Source organism: Myotis lucifugus, unplaced genomic scaffold (assembly GCF_000147115.1).
Source record: "Myotis lucifugus unplaced genomic scaffold, Myoluc2.0 scaffold_20, whole genome shotgun sequence".
Classification (NCBI taxonomy): domain Eukaryota; kingdom Metazoa; phylum Chordata; class Mammalia; order Chiroptera; family Vespertilionidae; genus Myotis; species Myotis lucifugus.
The window spans coordinates 8192101-8219299 of record NW_005871068.1 but is presented as its reverse complement, the minus strand read 5'-3'; the positions used below and the strand labels follow the sequence as shown (position 1 = coordinate 8219299).

The following is a 27199-nucleotide window of genomic DNA, read 5'->3' as shown; positions in this document are numbered from 1 at the left end:
GTTACGGAAGGGAGAGGGATAGAGAGTTAGAAACATCAATGAGAGAGAAACATCGATCAGCTGCCTCCTACACACCTCCTACTGGGGATGTGCCTGCAACCAAAGTATATGCCCTTGACCAGAATAGAACCTGGGACCTTTCAGTCCGCAGGCTGACGCTCTATCCACTGAGCCAAACTGGTTAGGGCTGAATTTTATATTTTAATGGAAGCTATCTTATATCTAAAAATTAAAAAAGAGGGGACCTGTTAATAGTTTCATTACTGTCGATTGGAACATCTAAAATGTTTGCTATTATCATATCTGTGTGTGTATAACTCAAAAAATTAAAATCCTTAAATGATTTTGAAAGTTTACCAAGCTACCTTTCATCAGGTAAAAACTCAGGACTGTAGGATTATGAAGAATTTCATTAAGTCAGCCAATACCAACTTTGGCACAGTCATGGAGTCATAGTTCAAAAAGTGGACTTTTTTTTTACTTATTTTTTTGTTTAGCTTAATCTTTCATAGTGATAGAGACAGTTGAAGTTATATAAGGATAACTTTGGTTAAAAGAAAAGTGAAGGCTGCTTTATAATTTTTTTTCTCCTTTTGTGATTTCAGTGCCTTTAGAAAACTAAAGCATGGTTATTTTCATGTTTAAATATTAATGATGGCTATTACTTATACTTACATATTGCAGCAATTGTGGTGAATACAAGATTAGCCCAACATTTTAATTTTTTGAGATGTGACAAGTATAAATGAGTCCTGGAATTGGAGTCAGAAAAGTTGGGCTTGAGTCACAATGTTCATTAGTAGGTTCTTTATATTTCAGTAGCAGTAGCGGTAGCACTAGTCATGTAAACTAAATGTCTATAAAATTATTGTTTGAGATCTCCTTTTAAGGATAGATGACCATGAAGAATTTTGTGCTTAAAATACTGTTCTCTGCTAATTCCATAACAATCATATTTGCATAACTCTCTGGCAAAGCTTGACTTCCACTATTAGGATTTTTTAATTTTGCCAATTTACCTTAACCATTTTTCTCCCCTAGAATAACAACAATCTTGAAGCCTGTTGCCGAGCCCTTTCCCAGGAAAGTAGCAAATACTTATATATGGAATACCATAGTCCAGATGACAACAGAATGAATAGAAATCGCCTTTTGCATATTAACCTGGGTATCCATTCTCCTAGTAGCTACCACCCAGGAGATGGAGCACAACTTAATGGTGGTCGAACACTGGTACATAGCTCAAGTGATGGACATATTGATCCACAGCATGCAGCAGGTAAACAATTGATATGTTTAGTTCCGGAACCACACTCGGCCCCAGCTGTTGTGGCTGCTACTCCAAACTACAATCCATTTTTTATGAATGAACAGAACAGAAGTGCAGCTACTCCTCCTTCACAGCCACCTCAACAGCCATCTTCGATGCAAACAGGAATGAGTCCATCTGCTATGCAAGGGCCTTCACCTCCTTCATACATGCACATACCTCGGTATAGTACAAATCCAATTACTGTTACAGTATCCCAAAACCTCCCTTCTGGACAGACTGTACCAAGAGCTTTACAAATTCTTCCACAAATTCCAAGCAATCTCTATGGGTCTCCTGGTTCTATTTATATTAGACAGACATCTCAGAGTCCATCAGGAAGACGAACTCCTCAGAGTACCCCATGGCAGTCCTCACCACAGGGCCCAGTGTCTCATTATAGCCAACGTCCTCTACCTATTTATCCACATCAACAGAACTATCAACCTTCTCAGTATTCTCCCAAACAACAACAGATCCCTCAGCCTGCTTACCATTCGCCACCTCCTTCGCAGTGTCCTTCACCCTTCAGCTCTCCACAACATCAAGTGCAACCTTCACCGTTGGGCCACCCGAGTTCCCACGTCTTTATGCCCCCTAGTCCTTCAACTACTCCACCTCATCCATATCAACAAGGACCTTCTAGCTATCACAAACAGGGAAACCATTCAGTAGCTTATCTCCCATATACAACATCTAGCTTACCCAAAGGATCCATGAAGAAGATAGAAATTACAGTTGAACCCTCTCAAAGGAGTCCTTCACCTATCAGTAATCAGCAGTCTCCACGGAATCAGCACTCGTTGTACACAGCCACCACTCCACCCTCAAGTTCTCCTTCAAGAGGGATATCCAGTCAACCAAAACCTCCATTTAGTGTTAATCCTGTGTATATTACATATACACAGCCAACTGGACCTTCATGCGCTCCATCACCATCTCCTCGTGTAATACCAAACCCAACTACAGTTTTTAAAATTACCGTAGGCCGAGCAACGACTGAAAATCTTTTAAATTTAGTGGACCAAGAAGAACCTTCTGCAGCCCCAGAACCTATTCAGCCCATTTCAATGATACCAGGCTCTGGGGGAGAAAAGGGAAGCCATAAATACCACAGGAGTTCTAGTTCTGGATCAGATGACTATGCCTATACGCAAGGTACTTTTATCCCTTTTATGAAAATTAATCTTTATGGTTGGGGTGGGAACTCCTATTCAAAATGGGGGAATTAATATTACCTACTTAGTTTTAATTAAATGTTTAGTAGTTATTTATTAAATAGTGGGCAGTAGCATTGCTGTTAAGAATAGGGTTAGTGCTTGAGAGCCATCTACAGACTTAATTTTAAAATATGAAAATGTAGAGTAGTGACCTAATAAGGGTTTTAGGAAGAACAGTCATTGTGAGAAAAATATAGAATTTTTAAATGAATTGATACTGTTAAAAATACAAACTACAGAGTGGGGAAAAAGATTTATAGAGGCTAAAGTTCATCAAGGTGAAAGAATTTGAATCTTTTCTAAAAGAGGATGGCTTGAAGGATGCAATGATATTTATAAGAAGTTGGATTGATAATGAAGAACAGTGTTAGATTAAAAATGGACCTAAGTATATATGCATGGCCCTTCAACACAGACAATGGGGCAGTGAGGTCTTGGGGCAGGGGGCAGGGGCGGTCTGGAGGGGGTCAGTGAGGGGAAAAAAGGAGACATATGTAATACCTTCAACAGTAAAGAATTATTTCTTAAAAATGGACCTAAGTATATAGAATAGAGTTTTTAAAAGGTCTATTCAGATTGTTTTAAGACATCTGAGAATTTGATGTTCTTTTAGTATATAAGAAGGGAAGTAATATCAGTATGCTTGGTATTTAAAACAAGGAGAATCTTAGGGAAACTATGGATAACAGAACAAGAGGGACATACAGATAATGTCATTTTGGCAGCAGTTACAAGCTCAATTAAAGCAGATATGAGCGTAGGCTAGCATTAGAAAGACATGAAAATTAACGCCAACTCAAGTTAGATGACAGGGTTCCTTACAGGTATTCTGTACATTAGCTATGCATATAGAAATTTCCTGCTCACTTGTTCAATGTTATTCTCTGTAATTACTTTATCTGTAATGCTATAGCCTTGCTGTTGCATCAGCGAGCAAGGATGGAGAGGTTAGCAAAGCAATTGAAACTTGAGAAAGAGGAGTTAGAACGATTGAAGGCTGAAGTTAACGGTATGGAGCATGACCTAATGCAGAGACGGCTCAGAAGGGTCAGCTGCACCACTCCGATTCCAACGTAAGTTGGGATGTGTTGGATAGGAAGGTGGGGGTGTTCTATTTCTGACAGAGTTTTTTGTTTTTAAACAGTGGATGAAGAACTTTCGCCTTCAATAATTCTCATCAAAATAATTTGATGCTTTATTTTTTTCATATGTATGAATTCCATAGGCTCATTAGTATTTTCAAATACTGACGATTATAATCAAGCTATAGATCTCATTTACAAAAGTTGCATTGTGTCAAAATAGAAAGAAGAGTGCACCCTGAGCAAATATTTTATAAATTGTTCTCATGTATTCTTCTAAGCATATATATTTTTCCAAGCATTAAAAAATTATTTTTCTAAGTATGTTAATTCAAATGAGCTACAGTGAGATCAGTATGAATTTTGGGAGTGTTGACTATGGACTTTATTAAGGTAGAGCAATTTTGTTACGTGTAAATAATTGTAGAAACTAAGATAACAGTATTGACAACAGTCCTAACAGGAACTACTCTAATAAAAAGATTTGGATAATATATTTTTAACATGTTGGTTAATCTATAATAATAAAAGCGTAATATGCTAATTAGACCGAACAGCCAAACGACCTTCCGGACGTCCTTCTGGACAACCTTCCAGACGAAACCAGGGCTGTGAGGGCCATGGCTGGGAGGGCCGAGCCCCTTGCACAAATTTTGTGCATCGGGCCTCTAGTATTTAATAAAGATCATAAACAATTGTGAAAAATTTGAAACAAGTCTCTAAAATCTTGGGACATCACAGATTTTATCTGATCCAACCACCTATCATTTTTATCTTTTAATGTTCAGTCAATGACCATATTTCATTGTTTGTGATTATGGTCCAATGTTAGGTGCTTACTTCATACCTGCTAGTGGGAGGAATAGATCCATCAACCTATAAGAGAACTCATATGTTAACTAGTTTCTGTATATACTCAGTGTACTTCTCTGCTCTATCACATTCCTCCTGCTGGAATGCCATTCTAAAGCTCTGCATGTACAAATCCTGTCTGTTTTTCAATCTCTACATTTTTCACAGAACCATTCCTCATGTTCTTACTCTCTCTAAACTAAGGGTAATCTCTCTCAAAGTTTATAAGTTTAGAGAAGTGGGCATATATGTCAGGCCTCTTACAAACAGATTGAAGGAAAAAAGGGTAAGGAACCACTGCCCTAAACAGTGTAATAATTGCTGTGTAAGCAGAGAGGAAAGGGGAAGCCATTTTAGAAGGGAAAAGAACGTGAGGCAATGGAGATTTGAAATCAAGACAGAGACTTTCAGGAGGCAGCAATTACAGTTCTTTCACTTAAGCTGAGATTTTCTGATGTTCATGTTCATAAGTGGAATGGGGCTTAGATCTTGAACACTAGGTTGAAGTGTTTGACCTTTATTCTGCTGGTCATGTGGAACCAGTGGATGTTTTGAGAAACAGGCATATTTTTTGTTTGTTTGTTTTTAATATATTTTATTGATTTTTTTTTACAGAGAGCAAGGGAGAGGGTAGAGAGTTAGAAACATCAATGAGAGAGAAACATCGATCAGCTGCCTCCTGCACACCTCCTACTGGGGATGTGCCTGCAACCAAGGTACATGCCCTTGACCAGAATCGAACCTGGGACCCTTTAGTCCACAGGCCAACGCTCTATCCACTGAGCCAAACCTGTTAGGGCTTTTGTTTGTTTTTATTTCCTTACCCAATGACATGCTTAGGAGAGAGGAAAAGGGAGAGAGAGATAAAAATCTATTGGCTGCCTTGCATACATGCCCTGCCCAGGGATCGAACCTACAACCCAGGTATGTGTGCTGACCCAGAATCGAACTGGCAAACTTTCAGTGCACAGGATGATGCTCAACCAACTGAGCCACACCAGCCAGGGCTGAGAAACAGGCATCTATATATATAAAAGCCTAAGTGAGCGTCTGACCGTACAACTGGTAGCTATGACACACAGTGACCACCAGGGGGCAGATACTCCGACCGGTAGCTATGACATGCACTGACCACCAGGGGGAAGATGCTCAACGCAGGAGCTGCAGTGATTTGGCAGCTGCAGTTCTTGGGTGACACACCCAGAACCAGAGAGTAGGGAGCCCGATTCTGGGGTGTGTCACCTGAGAACCACCCTCGCAATCCGGGACCCCTCGGGGGATGTCAGAGAGTGGGTTTCCGTAAGATCCCCACAGGCCAGGCCAAGGGACCCCACCGGTGCACGAATCAGTGCACCAGGCCTCTAGTATTTAATAATTTAGTGAAATTTTTTTTCTAATATTGAAAACTCTTGGAATATTACAAAACTATAACTGAAAGGTGATATTTCTGCCTCATTTTTTCTCACTTGAAATCTTAATTGAGTCCTCTGATGAGGGGAGATACTGAAGAATGTAACTCATACGGGAAACCACCTGTGGTTGTTGGGCACTTGGGAGTCCTTTAGGTACTTGTAGGGCATAAACAAACTTTCTTAGCAAAGAAGTTATTTTCTCTAACAAAACCATATAAGATTTGATTGTCAACCACTTGCTATGTGATAGCCCCTACTAAATAAAGCCCTATTGGGTTTTTTTGTTGTTGGAAGTAGAGAACTGTCTAATGTAGCATAGGTTATTTAGTGTTTCAAAAAAACCCAAATTTTAGATGAGAGCTTTTTTAAAAAATATATTTCTTTATTGATTTCAGAGAGGAAGGGAGGAGAGATAGAAACATCAATGATGAGAGAGAATCACTGATCAGCTGCCTCCCGCACGCCCCCCACTGGGGATCGAGTCTGCAACCCAGGTATGTGCCCTTGGCCAGATCAAACCTGGGACCTTTCAGTCCGCAGGCTGATGCTGTATCCATTGAGCCAAGCCGGCTAGAGCTAGATGAGAGCTTTTATTGATGACACTTCTTTAGAAAAAAGAGGAAGTTGGTAAAACTGCTGTCCTGGGCTGTAATTTATTTTTAACTTTTTATTATAGAGAATTTCAAAGATAAATAAAACAGTGAACTCCCATGTAGCCCCCATGTAGCCATCACCAAACTTCAGAAATTGATAGCTCATGTGGGCAATAATATTTGAGAAGTGAGAAATTTGAGTGTGTGATTCCCCTGTGTTTCTGCTGCCAGGCCTACAGTAAAATGAAGACTATTAGGAGTGAATGGCTGAGGGACAATTATGGATAAAACAGTGAGCTCTCAATTCAGGTGTGAACTTGAAACCTACTTCCGCTGCTCTCATGTCACGCATATATCCTTGGATTAGTAACCTTCTCTATGCTTGTTTTCTTTTTTTTCAAAACATATTTTTATTGATTTCAGAGAGGAAGGGTGAGGGAGAGAGAAACATCAATGATGAGAATCATTGATCGGCTGCCTCCTGCATGCCCCCTACTGGGGATCCAGCCCACAACCCAGGCATGTGCCCTTGACTGGAATCAAACCTGAGACCCTTCAGTCTGCAGGCCGACGCTCTAGCCGCTGAGGCAAACCAGCTAGGGCAATGCTTGTTTTCTTACTATAATATATGTCATTACCCATTTGATGGGATTTTTTGTTAGGATTAAATAACACATTAAACAATTTATATAATGTTCAACAAATAGTATAAAATAAATGTTGGTTGCAAGATACTGGAAAATATGCTTGAGATACACAAATCTGAAGTGTTTTGTAAAAATGATTTCCTTTTTAACTTTAGGAACATGCATAACACAAGGGCATATTATATGTAGGAAATTAATCTGAAAACAAAGGATTTTGTCAGAATCTCCTTTTTGTTCATACAGGCTCATTTGAGGCACATGACATAGTTGAAAGAGTGCCCACATAGGCTCTGGAGCCAAAACAGCTCTGGCACTCACAGCTTATATCTAATTTCTCTGCAGTTGATTTTCCATAGCTAGAAAAGGGAATTATAACAAGTACATTTTAATAAAAAGACAACTGTATATAAAATGGCTGGCATGTTGTAGATGCTCAGTAAACAGCTATCCTTACTTATCATTGTCCCACTCACATAGGATTATGTAATAGAGAATTGACTTTTTTGCTATGGAGTTTGTATTGCTACCTTCATGTTTTCAAACAAAATTTTTTTTAATCAAGCGGTATATAAAAAATTTGTTAAAAGTGTGACTAATGAGACTGGAATGCACATTCCTGACCAACTCTGTGTACAGTTGCAGAAACTTAGAGGAACTAAGGAGGAGGGTAAAAGTACAAGATGCATGCCCACCATCATTTTTCTCAATCTACTATTTGCAAAGCATTGTATTAAATGCTGTGAGAGATGCCATCTCTTAAAGAGATCTGTATGTAAAAAGATATACATATATCTGTCTGTGAATCTGTGTGTGTGTGTGTGTGTGTGTGTGTGTGTGTGTGTGTGTGTAAGAGAAAAGATAGGCAGTAAATCAGAAGCGCTTGCCAACTGAATAGTAATATTAAATGCTTCCGAGTTCAGAGATAGAAATGTTAGTTTTTTGCTGGTAATGTTCAAAGATGAGACAATTTCATGGAGAAGGGGAAAATCTAAGTTATATCTTGACAGATAAGTAAGATTTTAATAGGCAGAGAGCTGTTAATTACCCGCTCCCCCAAGTTTTTCTCCCATTCATCTTGTTCTGACTAACTGGGTTTTTGAACTAACCCACAGCTTTGAGTTTCAGATGCATAATTGGGGCCAAACCACCAAAGACCATCAGTGGTCTTCCACATTGGTCTCTGTGAGACATCTTCCTAAAGTGCTGAAACAGTAGGCTCAAGGTATTTCTGTCACCTTTTGAAAAAAGTGTAGATATAAACATCCTGGTAGTTTACAAACAACTGTAAATTATGCACAGCCAATCTCGAAGCCCCTTCGCCATGAAAAACTGTACTTTTTGACAAATGTAGTGACGTGCAAAAATGGCTTTTCCCCCTCAGTGAGAAGCTTTGGAAAAGTACATAGGAATCTTACAGTTAAACAGTTAGTTTAGTGAGTTCCAGTGGTACTGCTGTCTTTGGAAATGAGCCTGTTGATAAGAGCTTTTGTTGTTGTTATAAGCAAATGTGCAGTAGTCTCTTGACTATAAAGTGTATTATAATATTTGCATACTTAGTTACAGAGCTTGACTATTCAGGGACACCTTGGCTAAAACATTCCCTCCCACCCCAATATATAGGTAAGATCAGCTCCTTCAGGTACTTGACTTTGCTGATATGATTCTACAAAGAAAATAGGTTCTTTCACATATTCCTAGGAAGACAGCATCACTCTTTGAAATCCTTGAACAAGTGCTTTATCTTTAATACAAATGCTCAGGTATGTTTTAAACTCTTAATATTGCCTGGTTGATAGACAAGTTATAAACACTTTACATGCTAATGTCACATTGTTTACCCATAGGAATGAGAAAAGAAAAGCAATCCCTAATAGATGTTTCTAAATGACTTTTATGTTCCCCTGGCATTCTAAGGGATTGTAGCTCTTATTTTAAACGTTTGATACCTGCTAATTTAGAGAGCATTCCCAGTTAGTCTAGTAATACCTCCTAAGCATAAGATCTTGTGAATGAAAATAACCTTTTTTGCTCATTTTTCTTCACTCTTATAATCTATTTAGTTTTTAGCAAAATATATATTTTTAACAGAGTGGGATTTTATTTTGTCTTCCTATCATAGCAGATTTTTATCTTTTACTTTACAGAATCACCTTAGAAACTGAGTTATATCTAGGCTGTGCTGAAAGCTTCAGAACCCATGCCGCTGGAGTCTAAACCCTAACTTTTTTACTGTACATATATGTAAAATAGTACAAGAATTCAGAATGTCAGAGGAAATGAAGGCTTCCAAAAAGCTTTAACTGAAGAATAGAGCTCTCTTCACATTTCAGTGTCTTATGTATGTCCTGAAAGGCCTAAGGAGTAGGTTGAGCTAGAAAGGTCAAAGCAGAAGGAAACAAAGTTGGAGGAAGAACGGAATCCATTTGTTCCTGAAAGTTTCACATACTAGATTAATTGCTTCTACATAAGTTTATATAGAAGACTTTTATATAAGTGCTATCTCTTTTATAACCTTGGGAAAATTATATAACCCCTGTGCCTCCGCTATCCTCATGTATAAATTGGGTGTGATATTAGTACTTACTTTGAAAGATTGTTTTGAAGAAAAATGAGAGAATTCTGGTGAACACAGTACCTGGCACTCAGTGTTAATTAAAATTAGTACTGTTGTAATGTGTTTTTAATATGTTTTTATTAATTTCAGAGAGAGTAAGGGGGAGAGAGAGATGGAAACATCAATGATGAGAGAGAATCATTGATTGGCTGCCTCCTGTACGCCCCCTATTGGGGATTGAGCCCACAACCCGGGCATGTACCCTGACTGGGAATCGAACCCTGACCTCCTGGTCCATGGGTCAACACACAACCACCAAGCCATACTGGCTGAGCAGTACTGTTGTAATTTTAACTATCCTGGACAAAATTAAAATCATGGATGTGGCTTGTTTAAAAGGTTCCTACTTACTACAGTTTCCCTTACTATGAAAACATAGAAATAAAATATTCTCAGTGCTCTCTGATTAAAATGGTAGTATTTTGTATGATAGACCAGTCTAGTATTATAGCCTGCCACATTATATGCAGATTTTTTATATGTGGCCATACTAATGTCCCCATTTTACCTGACCATTCCTTGAAAACTATAAGACTTCTTAATCATGCCCTCTTATGGATTAAGGCCATCTTCTTGGTAATAACCAATCAGAACAATTAATATGAATAGCAGTTCTTAAATGTTGGGCTTGATAATGACTTTCCCACAATTGCTATTTTGGGTCCTTTCTTACTAGCCTGAGGAAATGACAAGATTGAGAAGCATGAACAGACAACTCCAGATAAATGTTGACTGTACACTGAAAGAAGTTGACCTCCTTCAATCTAGAGGTATAGACTTGATTATTTGGTAAACCATAAGTAATAGTGTGGTGTTTTAAGCTGCTTAAATAGCAATCATTTTGGTTTTATAGACTTAAGAAATAGTTTTTGTCCATTATAAGATTACAGTCCTGGTAAAGAGATCACTCCAGCCATGGTCATAGATCGGATTGGGGGCATCAAAAAATAGTTTTACTTTGGTAATTTCATCATTAAGACCGTTCTGTTTTAACTCTGTATTTATCTTTTAGTCATTTACTGTAAATATTTTATAAGTTGATTTTTTATGTTTTAATTCTAAAACTTAGTAGGTTCCTATTATGTGAATCATCTAAATATTTGTAAAAATAGGGACCCCAAATCAGAATATCAGATTTCTCAGTTTTAAAGTAATTTCCATTTGTCAATTTTAATGTTATCTGTTACATTAAAACATCCAGCTATATCTTAGAGTTTGGGGGTCTTTGTTTGTTTGTTGTGGTGGGGTTTGTTTGTTTTTTTGTTGGGTTTTTATTGCTTTCTTATAGAAGTGTACTACAGTAGAAGCTCTCTTAACCGACTTTTGTTTACCTAGCTCACCAAGGTCAAAATGTTCTTACTGTTGCTCCCATCAGTGGAATTGTCTGCTTACCAAGTCACTTGTGCCAGTTCCTAAACCTTTTATGCCAGTTACTAAACTGGCATGAAGGCAGGAGAAGCTGCTCTTCCTATAAAAATTAAAGGCAAATACCTTTTTTGTTGTTGTTGTTAATCCTCACCCGAGGATATTTTTCCCATTAATTTTTTTTTAGAGAGAGAATAGAAGGGAGGGGGAGAGAGAGAGAAACGTCAATGTGAGAGAGACACATCAACTGGTTGCCTCTCACACACACCCCCACCCAGGGCCAGGTACGTGCCCTTGACCAGAATCAAACCCGCAACCCTTCAGTCTACAGGCCAACACTCTAACCACTGAGCGGAAACAAGCTAGGGTGGTAAATACCTTTTAAAGACTCAAAGGCAAATCACATAGGGACTGTGAATTAGGGGTGAAAGTAACTGTAAAGGGTTAAGGGGCAAGTTAAAAATCTAAGAGGATTCTGACTTCAAATTAAATGTTCTTACAGTATTTTTCTTGCTCTATTCTAAAGAAACAAAAACAAGAAATTATAGATCAGGGTTAGCAAATTGCCTGCTGCCCATCTTTTTATTTATTTATTTTTATTATTATTATTTTTAATCCTCACATGAGGATATTTTTCCATTGATTTTAAGAGAGAGCGAAAGAGAAAGGGAAAGACAGAGAGAAATATTGATGTGAGAGAAATCAGTCAGGGCCTGATGCCTGTCTTTTTAAATAAAGTTTTAATGGAACATAGCCATGCCCATTTATATATTGCCTTGGATTGCTTTTGTGTGTTTTTTAATATTTTTTTATTGATTTCAGAGAGGAAGAGAGAAGGAGAGAGATAGGAACATCAATTATGAGAGAAAATCATTGATTGGCTGCCTCTTGCATGCCCCACACTGGGAATCAAGCCAGCAACCCAGGCATGTGCCCTGACCAGGAATTGAACCGTGACCCCTAGTTCATAGGTCGATGGTCAACCCCTGAGCCACGCCAAGCTGCTTTTGTGCTTTAATGCTACAATTGAGGGCTTGCAACAGAGACCTGTAGTATTACAGGTCCACAATATCTAAAGTATTTATCATCTCCCTTTACAGAAAAAGTTTGCCCACCATACTTTAGCTCATCACAGGTGTAGCTTATATAAGAAAGACAATATAGAACCTTCAGTCAACAGACAGGTAAAGAAAAGGTCTTGGTCTGTCATTAAAATATTGCCATATTTATATGTTTTGTTACATTAAAGTTGATGTGTAATTTTTCTTAACAATTCGTGTTTTAATCAGCCCCCTTACTGTTCTTAATTATGGCAGCTAAAAGAGTTTCTACTGTATTTTAAGAGATATACATAAAAGTACTGCATTGCCATTTTTAGACAAGCCTAAGCAGTAGAAGCAGGGGAACCTAAAAAGATATGGAACTTATCTGAATAGAAGTAAATTTGAATACGAAAGTTGAACAATTTATGTAGTTGCCCTTAAAGTTATTTTCAGAAACATAGTTACTCTACAGCCTACTATCTTTCAGCAATGAAAGAATTACTGTGTATAATGTGGGGGGCTATACAAACTATTGCTACTATATTAGAAGACAACATTGATTTTTTTTTTTTGCTTGTGTGTTCTTTGAAGCAAAACAAACACTTAAACATTTGGTTAGGATATTTATAGTAAGCCTAATGGGATCTAGAAATTAGAACATCAGCTGTAACTTAAGTAATTGAAGAAATACATATGCAGCATCTTAAAGCATAAAAAAATCCAATTAACATATCAAATAGCATTGTGGCTTTCATGGGCCATCATATGAATTATTTTCAGAAAATATCTTAAAATAGCATAGCCAAATGGATAAAAGCATTTGTAATAGGATCTGCAAGGGAAACCATTAAGATTTTATAAGTGAAGAGCTGTGTTTTGGTCTCCATTGAGCAACAAAGAGCTCTTTTTGGTGCTTAAGCATTTCTAAATCTCTATTCTTCATGCTCTGGAAACATTTTATATGAATTCCTTTTATATTAATTTCTAATCTAAACTTTTTAGAATATATTTTTCTGTAAAAAATATATTTTTATTGATTTCAGAAAGGAAGGGAGAGATAGAAACATCAATGATGAGAGAGAAGCATCAATCATCGGCTGCCTCCTGCATGCCCCACACGGGATCAAGCCCGCAACCAGGGCCATGTGCCTGGCCAGGAATCGAATGACCTGGTTCATAGGTCCAAGTTCAACCACTGAGCCAAGCTGGCCATGCTGCTACCCTATTTTTGAGGTCACTTATCCTTTCTTCTATCTTAATCTAGTTGATGTTGAACATCTCTAGTGTTTTAGTGTACTTTATATATATATATATATATATTTTATTTGAGAGGAAGGGAGAGAGATAGAAACGTCAATGAGAGTCATTGATTGGCTGCCTCCTGCACACTTCCTACTGGGGATCGAACCGGCAACCCGGGCATGTGCTCTGACCGGGAATAAAACTGACCTCCTGGTTCATAGGTTGATGCTCAACCACTGAGCCATGCTGGCTGGGCTTTAATCTAAATTTTTAAATGAGAGAAGGAATCTAGACATTTGGAAGAATATTTAGATTAGATGTAAATCAGTGCATGATTTTTTAAAAATTGACTTTTAGAAGGAGAGAAACATCAATATGAGAGAGAAAATATCAGTTTGAGAGAGAAACATCAATCGGCTGCCTCCTACACACCCCCTACCAGGGATCGGTGATTGAGCCAAGCCCACAACCCAGGCATGTGCCCTGACCCGGAATTGAACCAGCAACCCTTCAGTGGACGGGATAATGCCCAACCAACTGAGCCACACTGTCCAGGGCAGTGCATGATGTGATGAAAAGCAGCTTTATTGTTGGTTTTGGTGAGGAAAACCATTTGGACTTCATCGGTGCCATATAGGATCCTCTGGAAATAAGCATGTGTACAGTTGTAATGCTTAATTGGAATTGTGAAGAATAAGCAGATTGCAGTGATAGGTTCACAGAATTGAAGGTAGGACCAAAAGCTGGCCCTGGATCAAAACTGACCTTGGAGGAGTCCTGGCAGGAGATGGGGCTGAAATAGACACTAGATCAAGGAATGAATGAACATTTTAAGAGAGATGAAAATTGTGTGGCAAGACAAAATTCTTAGGGATTGTTCTGTTATTCTGAAATTGGCAAATTTATAGGTGACAAGATTCTCTTTTTCTTTTTCTTTTTTTTGAAGATAGGAATCCATGAGCTGCTGATCACATAAAACTTGAAAAATCTTTGTAAATTTATATATTTAGGTTCATTGACAGTTGAGTTTATAATAGATAAAATTTTAGGGTAAATTATGAAAGATATGGTGAGCTTTCGCTATTTAAATCTTCTTTCTTATGGTTTGTTCATTAAAATCAAAACATCAAAACAAACAGAAAGAAAAAACAGTTCAGCCAGCCTTTCATTTCTCTCCTTCATTTACCCCCCTAACTGTGCCACATGCTTAACACTGCCTAAAAAGACTAGCTTTACAGTTAGAAAAATATTCCTTTAGGTAAGCACTGCAGATAGACACTGGTATGCCAGTTTGCTTGTGTCTTTTCTCAGAATGATAAAACAATTTCAATGGAAAGAGAGTAGGGTAATATGAGTTTTGAAACCCTGGAAAACAATTTCCTTTCTTACATGTTTTATTTTCATATTTTCCTTAACAAAAAGTTCAAATAATAGGATAAAGAACTCTGAATACCTGGTGATTTTATTTTTTTTTAGGAAACTTTGATCCAAAAGCCATGAATAATTTTTATGACCACATACAACCTGGCCCAGTGGTACCACCCAAGCCATCTAAAAAAGGTGAGTAGGGAAATGTAAAAAACATCACACAAATAAATATGAAAATTCTTTGGGAGTTCACATTTATATCTGAAGAAATTTCCACTAGAGATACTCATTAATTTGTTCAGCAAAAAAACTTACCATATTGATGTTACTATGGCAATAGTAAAATGTCCCCTAAAGTTTAAAATTAATTAACTCCTGGAATTACTGTCAAAAGTAATTAAATGGGATATATATAATTTACTTTTTAAAATTGAAACTGTATTATATAGTTAAAATTTACTGTGAAAACTATAATCCTAAAAGATAATTCTTACAAAATAATGAGAATTTTAAAGGTCATGTGTTAGAATGGAAAGTTTGATCTGCAGTTGATCTAAGGTTATTTCACAGGGGAGCATAACAGTTAGATCCTACATAAATCCTAGATTTAGAGAAATCACTTTTGAATAATTGTTCATTCCCATATACTATCAAAGGTATCAAATCTCTTATTTTTGTGTACCAAATGTTTACTTGACATTCCAGTTATCTTAAAAATGGATTTGAATTAAATTTAAATGTCATTAAATTTAAACCCTTTCTGCCCAATTCTTACTAATAACCCATGTTATTTTATAAATATAATTCTTAAGACTGAGATAAAGTATGCATTTGAGAGCATAATCCTTAAGGCTTTAAGCAACTTAAAAAGATTGCTCATGAAGACATAAACATGTAATAGTGGTGAATGTCTTACTTAAAAAAAATTACCCGAGTATAACATTTTAAAATATCATCAGAATTAATATTTAAAAAGTTACCTAAGAGTATAATATTTTAAAATATCATCAGAATTATTATTAATCAGGGAATATATAAATTCTCCCTAAATAATTTTACCTGAGCTAAATTACTTAAATTTTGGTTAAACAACTTTCTGTGTGTTTTAAGTATTTCATTTATAGGTTGCAACACAATATCTGTTCTTTTTATTGTTTAACTAGAGGCCCGGTGCACAAAAATTTGTGCACTCGGAGGGGGGGGGTCCCTCAGCCTGGCCCATGCCCTCTCGCAGTCTGGGACCCCACGGGGGATGTCCACCTGCTGGCTTAGGACTGCTCCCTGGGGGATTGGGCCTAAGCTGGCAGTCAGGCATTCCTCTGGCAGCCCGGGAGCCCTCGGGGGATGTCCACTTGCCAGCGGGGAGCAGGCCTAAGCTGCAGTCGGGCATCCTTAGCGCTGCTGAGGAGGTGGGAGAGGCTCCCACCACCACTGCTGTGTACTGGCAGCAGTCAGCCTGGCTTGTGGCTGAGCAGAGCTCCCCCTGTGGGAGTGCACTGACCACCAGGGGGCAGCTCCTGAATTGAGTGTCTGCCCCCTGGTGGTCAGTGTGTGTCATAGTGACCAGTCATTCCCCGTCGTTCTGCTGTTAGGGTCAGTTTGCATATTACCCTTTTATTATATAGGATAGAGGCCTGGTGCATGGGTGGGGGCTGGCTGGTTTGCCCTGAAGGTGTCCCGGATCAGGGTGGGGGTCCCGCTGGGGTGCCTGGCCAGCCTGGGTGAGGGGCTGAGGGCCGTTTTCAGGCTGGCCACACCCCCTTCAGGGTGGGGGTCCTTGCTGGAGTGCCTGGCCAGCCTGGGTGAGGGGCTAAGGGCTGTTTACAGGCTGGCCACAGCCCCTTGAGGGAGAGTGGTCCTGCTGGGGTGCCTGGGTGAGGGGCTGATGGCTGTTTGCAGGCTGGCCATAGCCCCTTCAGGGTTGGAGTCCCTGCTGGGGTGCCTGGCCAGCCTAGGTGAAGGGCTGAGGGCTGTTTTCAGACTGGCCACACCCCCTTCAGGGTGGGGGGTCCTGCTGGGGTGCCTGGCCAGTCTGGGTGAGGGGATAATGGCTGTTTGCAGGCTGGCCAACCCCCCCAGCGGGGACCCTCACCCCATGAGGGTGTTGCCAGCCTGGGTGAGTGGCTGATGGCTGTTTGCAGGCTGGCCAAGCCCCCAGCGGGGACCCTCACCCCATGAGGGTGTGGCCATCCTGGGTGAGGGGCTGATAGCTATTTGCAGGCTGGCCACAGCCCCCAGCCACCCAAGCTCCCAGTGGAGGCTGGCTAGAAGCAGGTATCTGGGATTTATTTATCTTCTATAATTGAAACTTTGTTGCCTTGAGTGGAGGCCACAGCAGGCCAGGGCAGGTGGGAACCTTGGTTTCCTCCATCACTGGGGTAACCAAGCCTCATGCTTGCTCCAACTCCGTGGCTGCCAGTTACCATCTTGGTTGGGTTAATTTGCATATAGTCACTCTGATTGGCTGGTGGGCATGGCTTGGGGCATAGCAGAGGTGTGGTCAATTTGCATGTTTGTCTTTTATTAGATTAGATACTGCCATTGCTGTTTCATCTCATCTGCATTTTAAATAGCATACTAATTTCCAAAAATGGCACAAAGAAGAATCTTAGTGGATGACTGCCCAGTACCAGATATGGCACTGTGGGAACATTATATACAGCTTCAAGTTGAAAGTCACTGGGTTGTATATCATTGATCATTTTAACCATTTGCTATAATGATATGTTATTTATCCAAATGGTTAAATAACACTTGAGTTTGTGCTAATGTCTATGAAGGAAGCATTACTTAATGGTAATACAACAGATAAACTTTAATTGATTCAAGGGTTGTCATGGAGGAATCCCTTATTTAAGGGAGTACATTAAAAAGTTGTTACCTGAGCCTTGGCTGTTGTGGCTCAGTTGGTTGGGCATTGTCCTGTGCCCCAAAAGGTTGCTGGTTCAGCCAAGGCAGTGTTGCTCAGTGGTTGAACATCAATCTATGAACCAGAAGGTCACAGTTCAATTCCCGGCCAGGGTGCATGCCCGGGTTGGGGGTTTGATCCCCAGTGCGGGGTGTGCAAGCGTCAGCTGATCAATGATTCTCTCTCATCATTGATGTTTCTATATTTCTCTCCATCTCCCTTCCTTTCTGAAATCAATAAAAAAAATTTTTTTTTAAAGATTGCCGGTTTAATTCCTGGTCAGGGCACATGCCCAGGTTGTAGGATTCGATCCCTGGTAGGGGATGTACAGGAGGTAGCCAATCAACTCTCACATAGATGTTTCCCCCTCTCCCTCTCCCTTCCTCTCTCAAAAATATAAATTAAAAAACCTTTAAAGAAAAGTTGTTACCTGGCAACAGAGGACCAAATTGGTAAGAAATGGACAATATATCCACCTTGAGCCACCTCATTAGCATAAACTCTCAGGTATGGTCTGAAGGTTTCACCATAAATAGCAAAGACACTTCTATCACTTGGGAAACTTCAAGATTTTAGAGGTTATATCCCAGGAGCTGGGGCTAAAGCTAGACTTCTCTTTGGGCAAGGTCGAATTCTTTACTACACAACACTTAAAGCAGTGCTTAGAAGGACATTTATAGCTTTAAATGCTAGTATAAAACAAGAAGATCTAAAATCAGTGACCTAATATCCCACCTTAAAAGAAGGAAAAAAAGAATAGTCAATGAGATAGAAAACAGATAAAGCCAAAAGTTTGATCTCTCAAAGATAAAAATCAATAAGCTCTAAAGTCAACGTATTAAAAAAGAGAACACAAATAAGGGAATGTGATGACCATTTTTATGCCAATGAACGCAACACCTTAGATGGAATTGACACATTCCTTGGAAAATATAACCTACAAAACTGAAAACAAGATGAAATAGGAAATATTAATAGCTTTACATCTATGAGAAATTAAATCTATTATCAAAAAATTTCCCACAAAGAAAAATCCAGACTATCAAACATCGAAGGAAGAGATAATACCAGTCTTACACAAACTCTTTGAGAAAATAGAGGGAAAAGGAAACTTCCCTCTTTTTGAAATGGAGCCAGCAGAACCCTGATGCCAAAACCCAGTAAAGACATTACCTACCCACTACCCCCTAAAGAAAACAAAATTATAAATCAATACCACTCATGGACATAAAAGCAAAAATCCTTCATAACATATTTACAATTTATAAAAAAGATAATGCATCATGACCTCATTGGGTTTAGCTCAGAAATACAATATTAAAGTAAAGGAGAAAGAAAATATCCACAATACATATATGTGATAAAGAATTGGTATCAAGAGTATAAAAAAGAAGTAAAACATTTGAGCAGACACTTCACAAAGGAATCTTCTATATATATAAATTCCTAAGCGACTGATAGACCAGTCGCAATGACATGCACTGACCACCAGGGGGCAAATGCCCCGACCGCTAGGTTAGCTTGCTGCTGGGGTCCGGCAGATCGGGATTGAGCGAGACGGGCTGGACACACCCTGGAGCCCTCCCATGGTTCCTCCCTGGCTGGCCAACCTCCCACGTCCCTCCTTCATGCACCAGTGGGGTCCCTTGGCCTAGCCTGCGCCTCTCACCATCCAGGACCCCTCGGGGGATGTTGGAGAGCCAGTTGCGGCCCTGATCGCAGGCCAGGACTAGGGACTGTACCCATGCACGAATTTCGTGCTCTGGGCCTCTAATATATATATACATATATATGTATATATATATGCACATATACATACATATATATATATATGTATGTATATGTACATATATATACATATATATGTATATCCAATAAGCGCATGAAAATGCTCAACCTGCCGAACCGGTTTGGCTCAGTGGATAGAGCGTCGGCCTGCAGACTCAAGGGTCCCGGGTTCGATTCCGGTCAAGGGCATGTACCTTGGTTGTGGGCACATCCCCACTGGGGGGCGTGCAGGAGGCAGCTGATCGATGTTTCTCTCTCATCGATGTTTCTAGCTCTCTATCCCTCTCCCTTCCTCTCTGTAAAAAATATATCCAATAAGCGCATGAAAATGCTCAACCTGAGTAGACATTAGGGAGACACAAATTAAAATCCTGAGATACCACCTTACACCCACCAGAATGGCTAAAATCCCAAATTTTGGAAAACAGGCTATTTCTTGTAAAACCATTCACCTGCCCTATAGCCCATCAATAATTCTATGTCTAAAGATTTATCCAAGAGAATCTAAAATGTGTGTCTACAAATGACTTGTTTTTTAGACGATTCATACCATTTTTTTCCTTTTTGGTGCCGTGACTTGGATTTGAAGATTCATACCATTTTTATTCACAATAACCCAAAACTATAAATAGCCCAAGTATCCATCAAAATGTGAATGGATAAACACTGATATAATCATGCCATGGAATAATACTAAGCAAAAAAAAAAAACTGAATTACTGATACATAAATCTCAACAATATAATGCTGAATGAAAGAAATCAAATACAAAAGAATATATAGTATATAATTCTGTTTATATGAAATTCAGGATAGAAAAAGCTGAATTTAGGATATATATATATCAGAACTGTGGTTATCTCTGGAAATTGGGTTTGAGGAATAACTGAGAAAAGATATGGGTAGATTTTTCTGAACTCATGGTAGTGTTCTAAATCTTGGTGGGAATTTGGATTATTCAGGTGCATTTGTTAAAATTCATCAAATGGTACACTTAAGATTTCTGTATTTCACTGTACACATTTTACCTCAAAAATTCACAAAGAAATAAAAGGAAAATTTCTTAGAGGTAAGGAGCTGATATACTCAGAGTTTTCTACCAGTGGTGACAGAATTTTTGCAGATGTCATTTGGTCTCTGTCTTTGAGACCAACACCATGTATTTGAGGTGGGAGGTTCCTGTTTGGTATACTTTTCAGCTGGGAATTGTGCAAGGATTGCATTAATATTCCATTAATATCAAGCTTCATCTAGCTCCCTACAAGTACCTTCACACTAAAAAGGCTCTTTTCCATGGTACTTTTAATTCTAACAAAATTTGCTACAACTGATACTGGATAGTCCCTTAGAGTTGGTTGTAATGGGATTACAATTATAGTCATTTTCTTAAATACATAGATGGATTATGTAGATAGCTGCTTGATGCTACAAAGGTAAGACGTAACTCCTATCCCAAGTGGCTTGTACTCTACATATACAGTTTTAATAAAAAGTAGACTAGAAAGCCCTCTAAAGTAACATCTTTACTGTAAATGGATCTCTACTTTAGAAATCTAATTGAGCTTTAATTATATAATAATTTATTTTATTGTTTAAAGTATTACATATGTCTCCTTTTCCTCCTGAGACTGTTGGTGAGAGTATAAAATGATGCTGTTATATATCCTGTAGTTTTTAAACTTTTCACCTTTTTCTATTAAAGTTTATAAATAGATCTTGATTAAATTCTATAATTCTTTAGGAAGCTTTTTCATAACAGATTTATAAAAGCTGTTTGGTTTTTCTCTATGAAGTCAAATTTGTTTTCTTTTAAACACATAGAGTCTCTCTTTTTTCTAAAACTAAATTTACCTAGTTTGATGAAAATTTTGTCTACCACTTAAATTTAAAAAGCAAGTAAAATGTAAATAACATGTAGAATTGTTTTATTAGTTAGAATAAATGTATTGGGGTTATTATAGTTACATATTAGAAATCCAAGTGGAATATAGACATTTATCTGATTATCTGAATAAGTGTGATAACTGAAGAGAGAGAATGAGAGATAGAAAGGGAGACAGAAATTTGCACTGGATTTTGTAGTTAAACAGTGCAGTGTGCATATGAGCTCCTCGGCTGATTCAGAAAGCCCCACTATCCCCACCCTGTCATTGGTAACTCACAGTGGTAAGAGCACTGACCTTGGTGTCCCATGATTTGAGTGCTGTTCCTGGTTGTCTTGGCCACCTGACCTTGTTCTGATCCAGTCTGTGCACCAGAGAGGTGATCAGTGCTGTAAAATACATAAGCCAAGTAAGGGTCAGTAAGAAGGAGGCATGTGATGCTATTAAGTACTTTACAAATCTAAGAAGTGGAACTTGACCTTAGTCTTTGGAGCCTGAGGAGAAATTTACTCTGCTTTTGTTCATGCTGATAATGGAGTGCTTTAGTGCCTAAGCAACACACTTAGGATTCTGGAGCACTGATTTCCAAGTGGATTGTACTAGGGCAGTGGTCTGCAAACTCATTAGTCAACAGAGCCAAATATCAACAGTACTTCTTCAAAATAGACTCGCCCAGGCCGAAAATCGACTTCTGCACATGGGCCATGAAGTTTCAATTGCACTGTACGTGCGCGCCTGCACGTGGTATTTTGTGGAAGAGCCACACTCAAGGAACCAAAGAGCCGCGTGTGGCTCGCGAGCCGCAGTTTGCCAACCACTGTACTAGGTGAACTGCCTATGGGCTAAGAATGGATTAGAAAATGCAAGATATTTTTTTGGTTCTTAGGGGCAAATAATATGAAGTTTGCCATTTCTTGTTTTTATTTATCATAAAGGACTACTTACTGATAAACTATAAATTGATAGATGCAGTATCTAATACAAAATTGGAATGCCTGACGTCCATTATTGGAAAGTATCTGCTGGACTTTTGAACATGTAGATATTTGGAATTTATGAAATGACTGAGGAGCATTTATTGTCAGTACATAGTATTATTCTGAATTGGTTCTGATTTTTCAAGCACTGCTATTTTTAATATATATTATATATATATTCTATTTAATATATATATGTATTTATTTCAAAGAGGAAGGGAGAGGGAGATAGAAACATCAATGATGAGAGAGAATCATTGAATGGCTGCCTCCTGCATGCCCCACACTGGGGATCCAGCCTGCAACCCAGGCATGTGCCCTGACCGGGAATCGAACCGTGACCTCCTGGTTCATAGGTCTGCACCCAACCACTGAGCCATGCCAGCAGGGCTCAAGTACTGCGATTATTTTTCTTTTTGGGTTGTTAATCCTTACCAGAGGATGTTTTTTCCATTGCTTTTTCAGAGAGAGTAAAAGGGTGGAGGGAAGGGAAAGGGGAGGAGAGAGAGGGAGAAACATCTATGTGAGAGACACATCGATTGGTTTCCTCCCTCATGTGCCCTTGACCGGGAATCAAACTCACAACCCTTTGGTTCAAGGGCTGATACTATAACCACTGGCCACACCAGCCAGGGCAGAACTGCTTGTTCCTTAATTATAAAATGCTGGAGTTTGTTATTATTTTAACCAATTCTTTGGTTAGCCTTACATGGGAAGTTTATCTTCAACCCATAATTTTCCAATAACTAGTTCTTAATCAGGGATTTGCTAAAGTATAATATCTCAAATTTTGCTTTCACTTTGACATTTCATTACTGAGTTTGTAACCCTAAACAACCAGCAAGTGGGAAACTGGTGAAAGAAGGCATGTACTCCATATAATTGGAGAGGATAGAAAAAGTCATAAAAGCCACTGCTTTGTATAGGCTGTAAAAGCAGTATTAAATATGGCACTTGTCCTCACAGGGAAATTAAAGGTAACATGAGGTAGTAGAAGGGATAAGCACTCAACTGTGCATATCCTGTGAGAGATTTTTGTGCGCCCAACAATACTTCTAAATGAATGGCTTGATCCCTTCTAAGTGACTTCACTTTGTCTCATGCAGACTCATCAGACCCTTGCACAGTTGAGAGGAAAGCCCGAAGAATTAGTGTGACCTCCAAAGTACAGGCGGATGTCCATGACACCCAGGCAGCAGCTGCAGGTGGTTTGTACTTGTGTGTCTAGCATTTGTGCAAAATGTCCAAAGACACGTGTTAACCCATGTAGAGCTATCATAAGTAAAGACCAACTTTTTTTTTTGCTTTAAAAAATTACTCTCTCTACTGAGTTTCTAAAGTGGTGCTGTCCAATAGAAATGTTAGCTATCTACATTAATTTAAAACATTTCTAGTAAACATTTAAAAACTAAACAAGTAAAATTAGTATATTTTTAATCTATACACAAGGTGTTATCATTTGAATATGAAATCAGTATAAATTATTATGAGATATTTTACATCTTTTAAAGATTTTTTTTTAAATCCTCATCCGAGAACATGTTTTTTATTGATTTTAGAGAGAGAGGAAGGGAAAGGGAGAAAGATAAACATTAATGTGAGAGAGCAACATCAATCGTCTACCTCCTGTACATGCCCTGAATAGGGTTCAAATGCATGGGATAGGACGATGCTCCAGCCAACTGAGCCACACCAGCCAAGGCGACATTTTTTAATTTAATATTAAATCTTCCAAATCTGGTGTAAATTTTACACTTACAGAGCATCTCAATTCAGAGTGGCCACATTTCAAGTGGCTATCGCATTGGACAGATTGCTCTGATAATTATGTCTAGAAAGCAAGGTGAAGGAGAAGGAATCAAGATGGTGGCATAGATAAAAGCAGTACTCGCTGCCTCCCACAACCACATCAAAATTACAACTAAAATACTGAACATCATTTATAACTGCCTGAAATCTGGCTGAATGGAAGTCTTACAACTAGAGAAGTAAAGAAGAAACCACATTGAGACTGGGAGGAGGGGCAGAGGTGCAGAACAGACTAGTCCGACACCCTCATGTGGCGTGTTTTAAATCGGGAGTGATATCAAGGCTGTGCGGTCTCCTGTGAGAAGCAGGGGGTCCCAGCCCCATACCAGAATGGTCAGCCCAGGGTTCCAGTGCCAGGAAGAGAAGTCCCCGTACTTTAGGCTGTAAAAATCAGCAGAGATTGTGGCTGAGTGACATGGAGGCTGCTGGATACCTAGGCAGTCCCTCTTAAAAAGGCCAGCACATGGACTTACTCAGACAATACCTCTGGGCTCCAGCCCTGGGGCAGTGGCTTTAGGGGATCCAGGGACATATGGGGAGGAACTGGAATGTCTGGCATTAGGGCAGGGGTTCTGGGGTGGCTTCCTTCCAGATGGGGGTGTTCACAGGGGTCATTGATCCTGTGCTGGAACCTCCCCATCACAGAGCTGACTGGCAGCCATATCTGAGTTTCTATCAGCATGGTTCACTCAGCCCTGGTGACTCCCTGAGGCCCCACCCCATCCAATTTGCAGCCCAACTCAAGCTGTTTGCAGCAGCTTTTCCATATGAATGGTCTTTACTGGTTCAGGTTTCAGACTTTTCTAAAATTTCTCACACAAGCAGTAGCTGGCATCAGTGTACCCCATACCTATCAATAAGAGGGCCAAGACCCGGCACTATCACCAGCCTGTGTACCTTCACAGCTTGTCCTTGCCTGAGCACTTCCAAGCCCAACACAAGTAGAAGGCATCTGCAGATCTCTCCGTAGCTCCTGCTTGGTGGCCCCATGCAGTGTTTGACCTTGCAACTCCCAGGAAGCCCAAAGCCAATGCACCTGGTGGACAGCTTCAGACCGTGCCAAATTACAATTCTACAAATCCATAAGCAACACACTCAAAGGGAAGACTCAGTGAGCACCAAAGCCCCACTGAAACAAGTCCTGCTCCATAGGGGTTTCTCCTGCTCAGCAGTTCTCCCACTGTAGTTGCAGCTGGTCCTCACAGCCAATTGGCCTAGAGGTCAATTCTTCTCAGTGACTCCAATAGCAACCAAGACTCAACTAAAACAAGACTATGCACAAACCCACACAGGGGCTCACCTAGAGTGCCCAGCTCAGGTGACTGGGAAGGCTGAGCCACTGGGCCCTATAGGACACCTACTACACAAGGCCACTTTACATATTCCAGGAGACATAGGTGCTCCACCTAATACATTGAAACAAACACAGGGAAGAAGACAGAAGGTGGAGACAAAGAAACATGTCACGAAGGAACAGAAGAAATCTCCAGAAAATAACCCAATGAAATGGAAGCAAACAAACTACTAGATACAAAGTTTAAAACAATGGTTATTAGGATGCTCAAGGATCTTAATGAGAGCTTCAGGGTTTTAGTGAGATTTTCAAGGATATTATTGAGAATTTCAAAGACATGAAAAAGGACCAGTCAGAAATTAAGCATACATTAACTGAAATAAAGAATAATTTACAGGGACTCAACAGAGGAGTAGAGTATTCCAAGAATCAAATCAACGCTTTGGAATATGAGGAAGCAAAAAACACCCAAACAGAAGAGCAAAAAGAAAAAAAACACACACAGAAATATGAAGATAGTGTAAGGAGCCTCTGGGACAACTTCAAGCATACCAACATTCGCATTATGGGGGTGACAGAAGAAGAAGAGAAAAAGCAAGATATTGAAAACCTATTTGAAGAAATAATGGCAGAAAATTTCCCCTACCTGGTGAAAGAAATAGACTTACAAGTGCAGGAAGCACAGAGTCCCAAACAAGAGGAACCCAAAGAGGACCTACACCAAGACACATCATAATTAAAATGCCAAGGGTTAAAGACAAAGATACAATCTTAAAAGCAGCAAGAGAAAAACAGTTACCTCCAAGGGAGTACCCATACAACTGTCAGCTGATTCTCAACAGAAACTATGCAGGCCAGAAGGGAGTGGCAAGAAATATTCAAAGTGATGAATAGCAAGGACCTACAAGCAAGATTACCCAGAAAAGCTATCATTTAGAATTGAAGGTCATATAAAGAGCTTCACAGACAAGAAAAAGCTAAGAGTTCATCAACTCCAAACCAGTACTACATGAAATGTTGAAGGTATTCTTTAAGAAGAGAAAGAAGATGAAGAGGAAGAAGAAAAAAGATAAAAATATGAATAAAATGGCATTAAATACATATCTACCAATAATTGAATGTAAAAAATCAAATGAACAAGGAATCTAATGAACAAAATTAATTAATAAAATAAAACCAGAGGCATGGAAACATAGAACAGACTGAGAAATCTCAGAGGGAAGGGGGGAGGGGACGGGAAGAGATTAACCAAAGAATTTGTATGCATATATGCATTACCTATGGACACAGACAATAGGGTGGTGAAGGCCTGGGGCAGGGCAGAAACTGAGTGGAGGAGGGCAAGGGAGGGGTGATATTTGTAATATTCTCAATAATAAAGATTTTTTTTTAATGAAAGCAATGCCAAGTAAATGTAACCTGAAAGCTCTGGACTTTATAACTTCTCACTGAGCATTTATAATGCTTCTTGAACTATATCCTGTGATTCAGTGAAAATAAGGTTTCTAAAAATACTGTACATGTTGGATTTGTACAAGTATTCTACTTGATATTATATTAACTAGATGGAAAGATCCTAACCTAAGAACAAACCAAGCATGAAACTGTATTACACTTCATATAGTTAAAAGAAATAAAGTTGTCTTTCTTTATCATTGGCATATTTCCCATTTTGGAAAAATATCAGCTATCTTTGAAACTGTAGAAAATATTTAGAATTTTTGAAAATTTTATTTGCATCCTTTTGAGCATTTTTATCTTCTGTATGCTAATTATGTAATATAAACAGTATT

General features: G+C 39.0%; 1 protein-coding gene across 7 annotated transcripts in view; it reads left to right on the top strand.

Annotated features, from left to right (window-relative positions):
- TAB3 (TGF-beta activated kinase 1 and MAP3K7 binding protein 3) overlaps nucleotides 1-27199 on the top strand; it is a 72443-nt gene that overhangs the window by 39466 nt on the left and 5778 nt on the right. For 3 of the 7 annotated variants that reach the window (XM_023751341.1, XM_014453074.2, XM_023751340.1), the window contains exons 5-9: nucleotides 1042-2467; nucleotides 3443-3602; nucleotides 10405-10499; nucleotides 14856-14939; nucleotides 23410-23508. In XM_023751341.1, the coding sequence (XP_023607109.1) occupies nucleotides 1042-2467; nucleotides 3443-3602; nucleotides 10405-10499; nucleotides 14856-14939; nucleotides 23410-23508 (1864 nt within the window). Of the gene's footprint in view, nucleotides 1-1041; nucleotides 2468-3442; nucleotides 3603-8734; nucleotides 8876-10404; nucleotides 10500-14801; nucleotides 14940-23409; nucleotides 23509-27199 lie in introns of those variants that run through there. The other 4 variants (XR_002828457.1, XM_014453076.2, XM_023751343.1 and 1 more) reach the window with 4 other exon arrangements.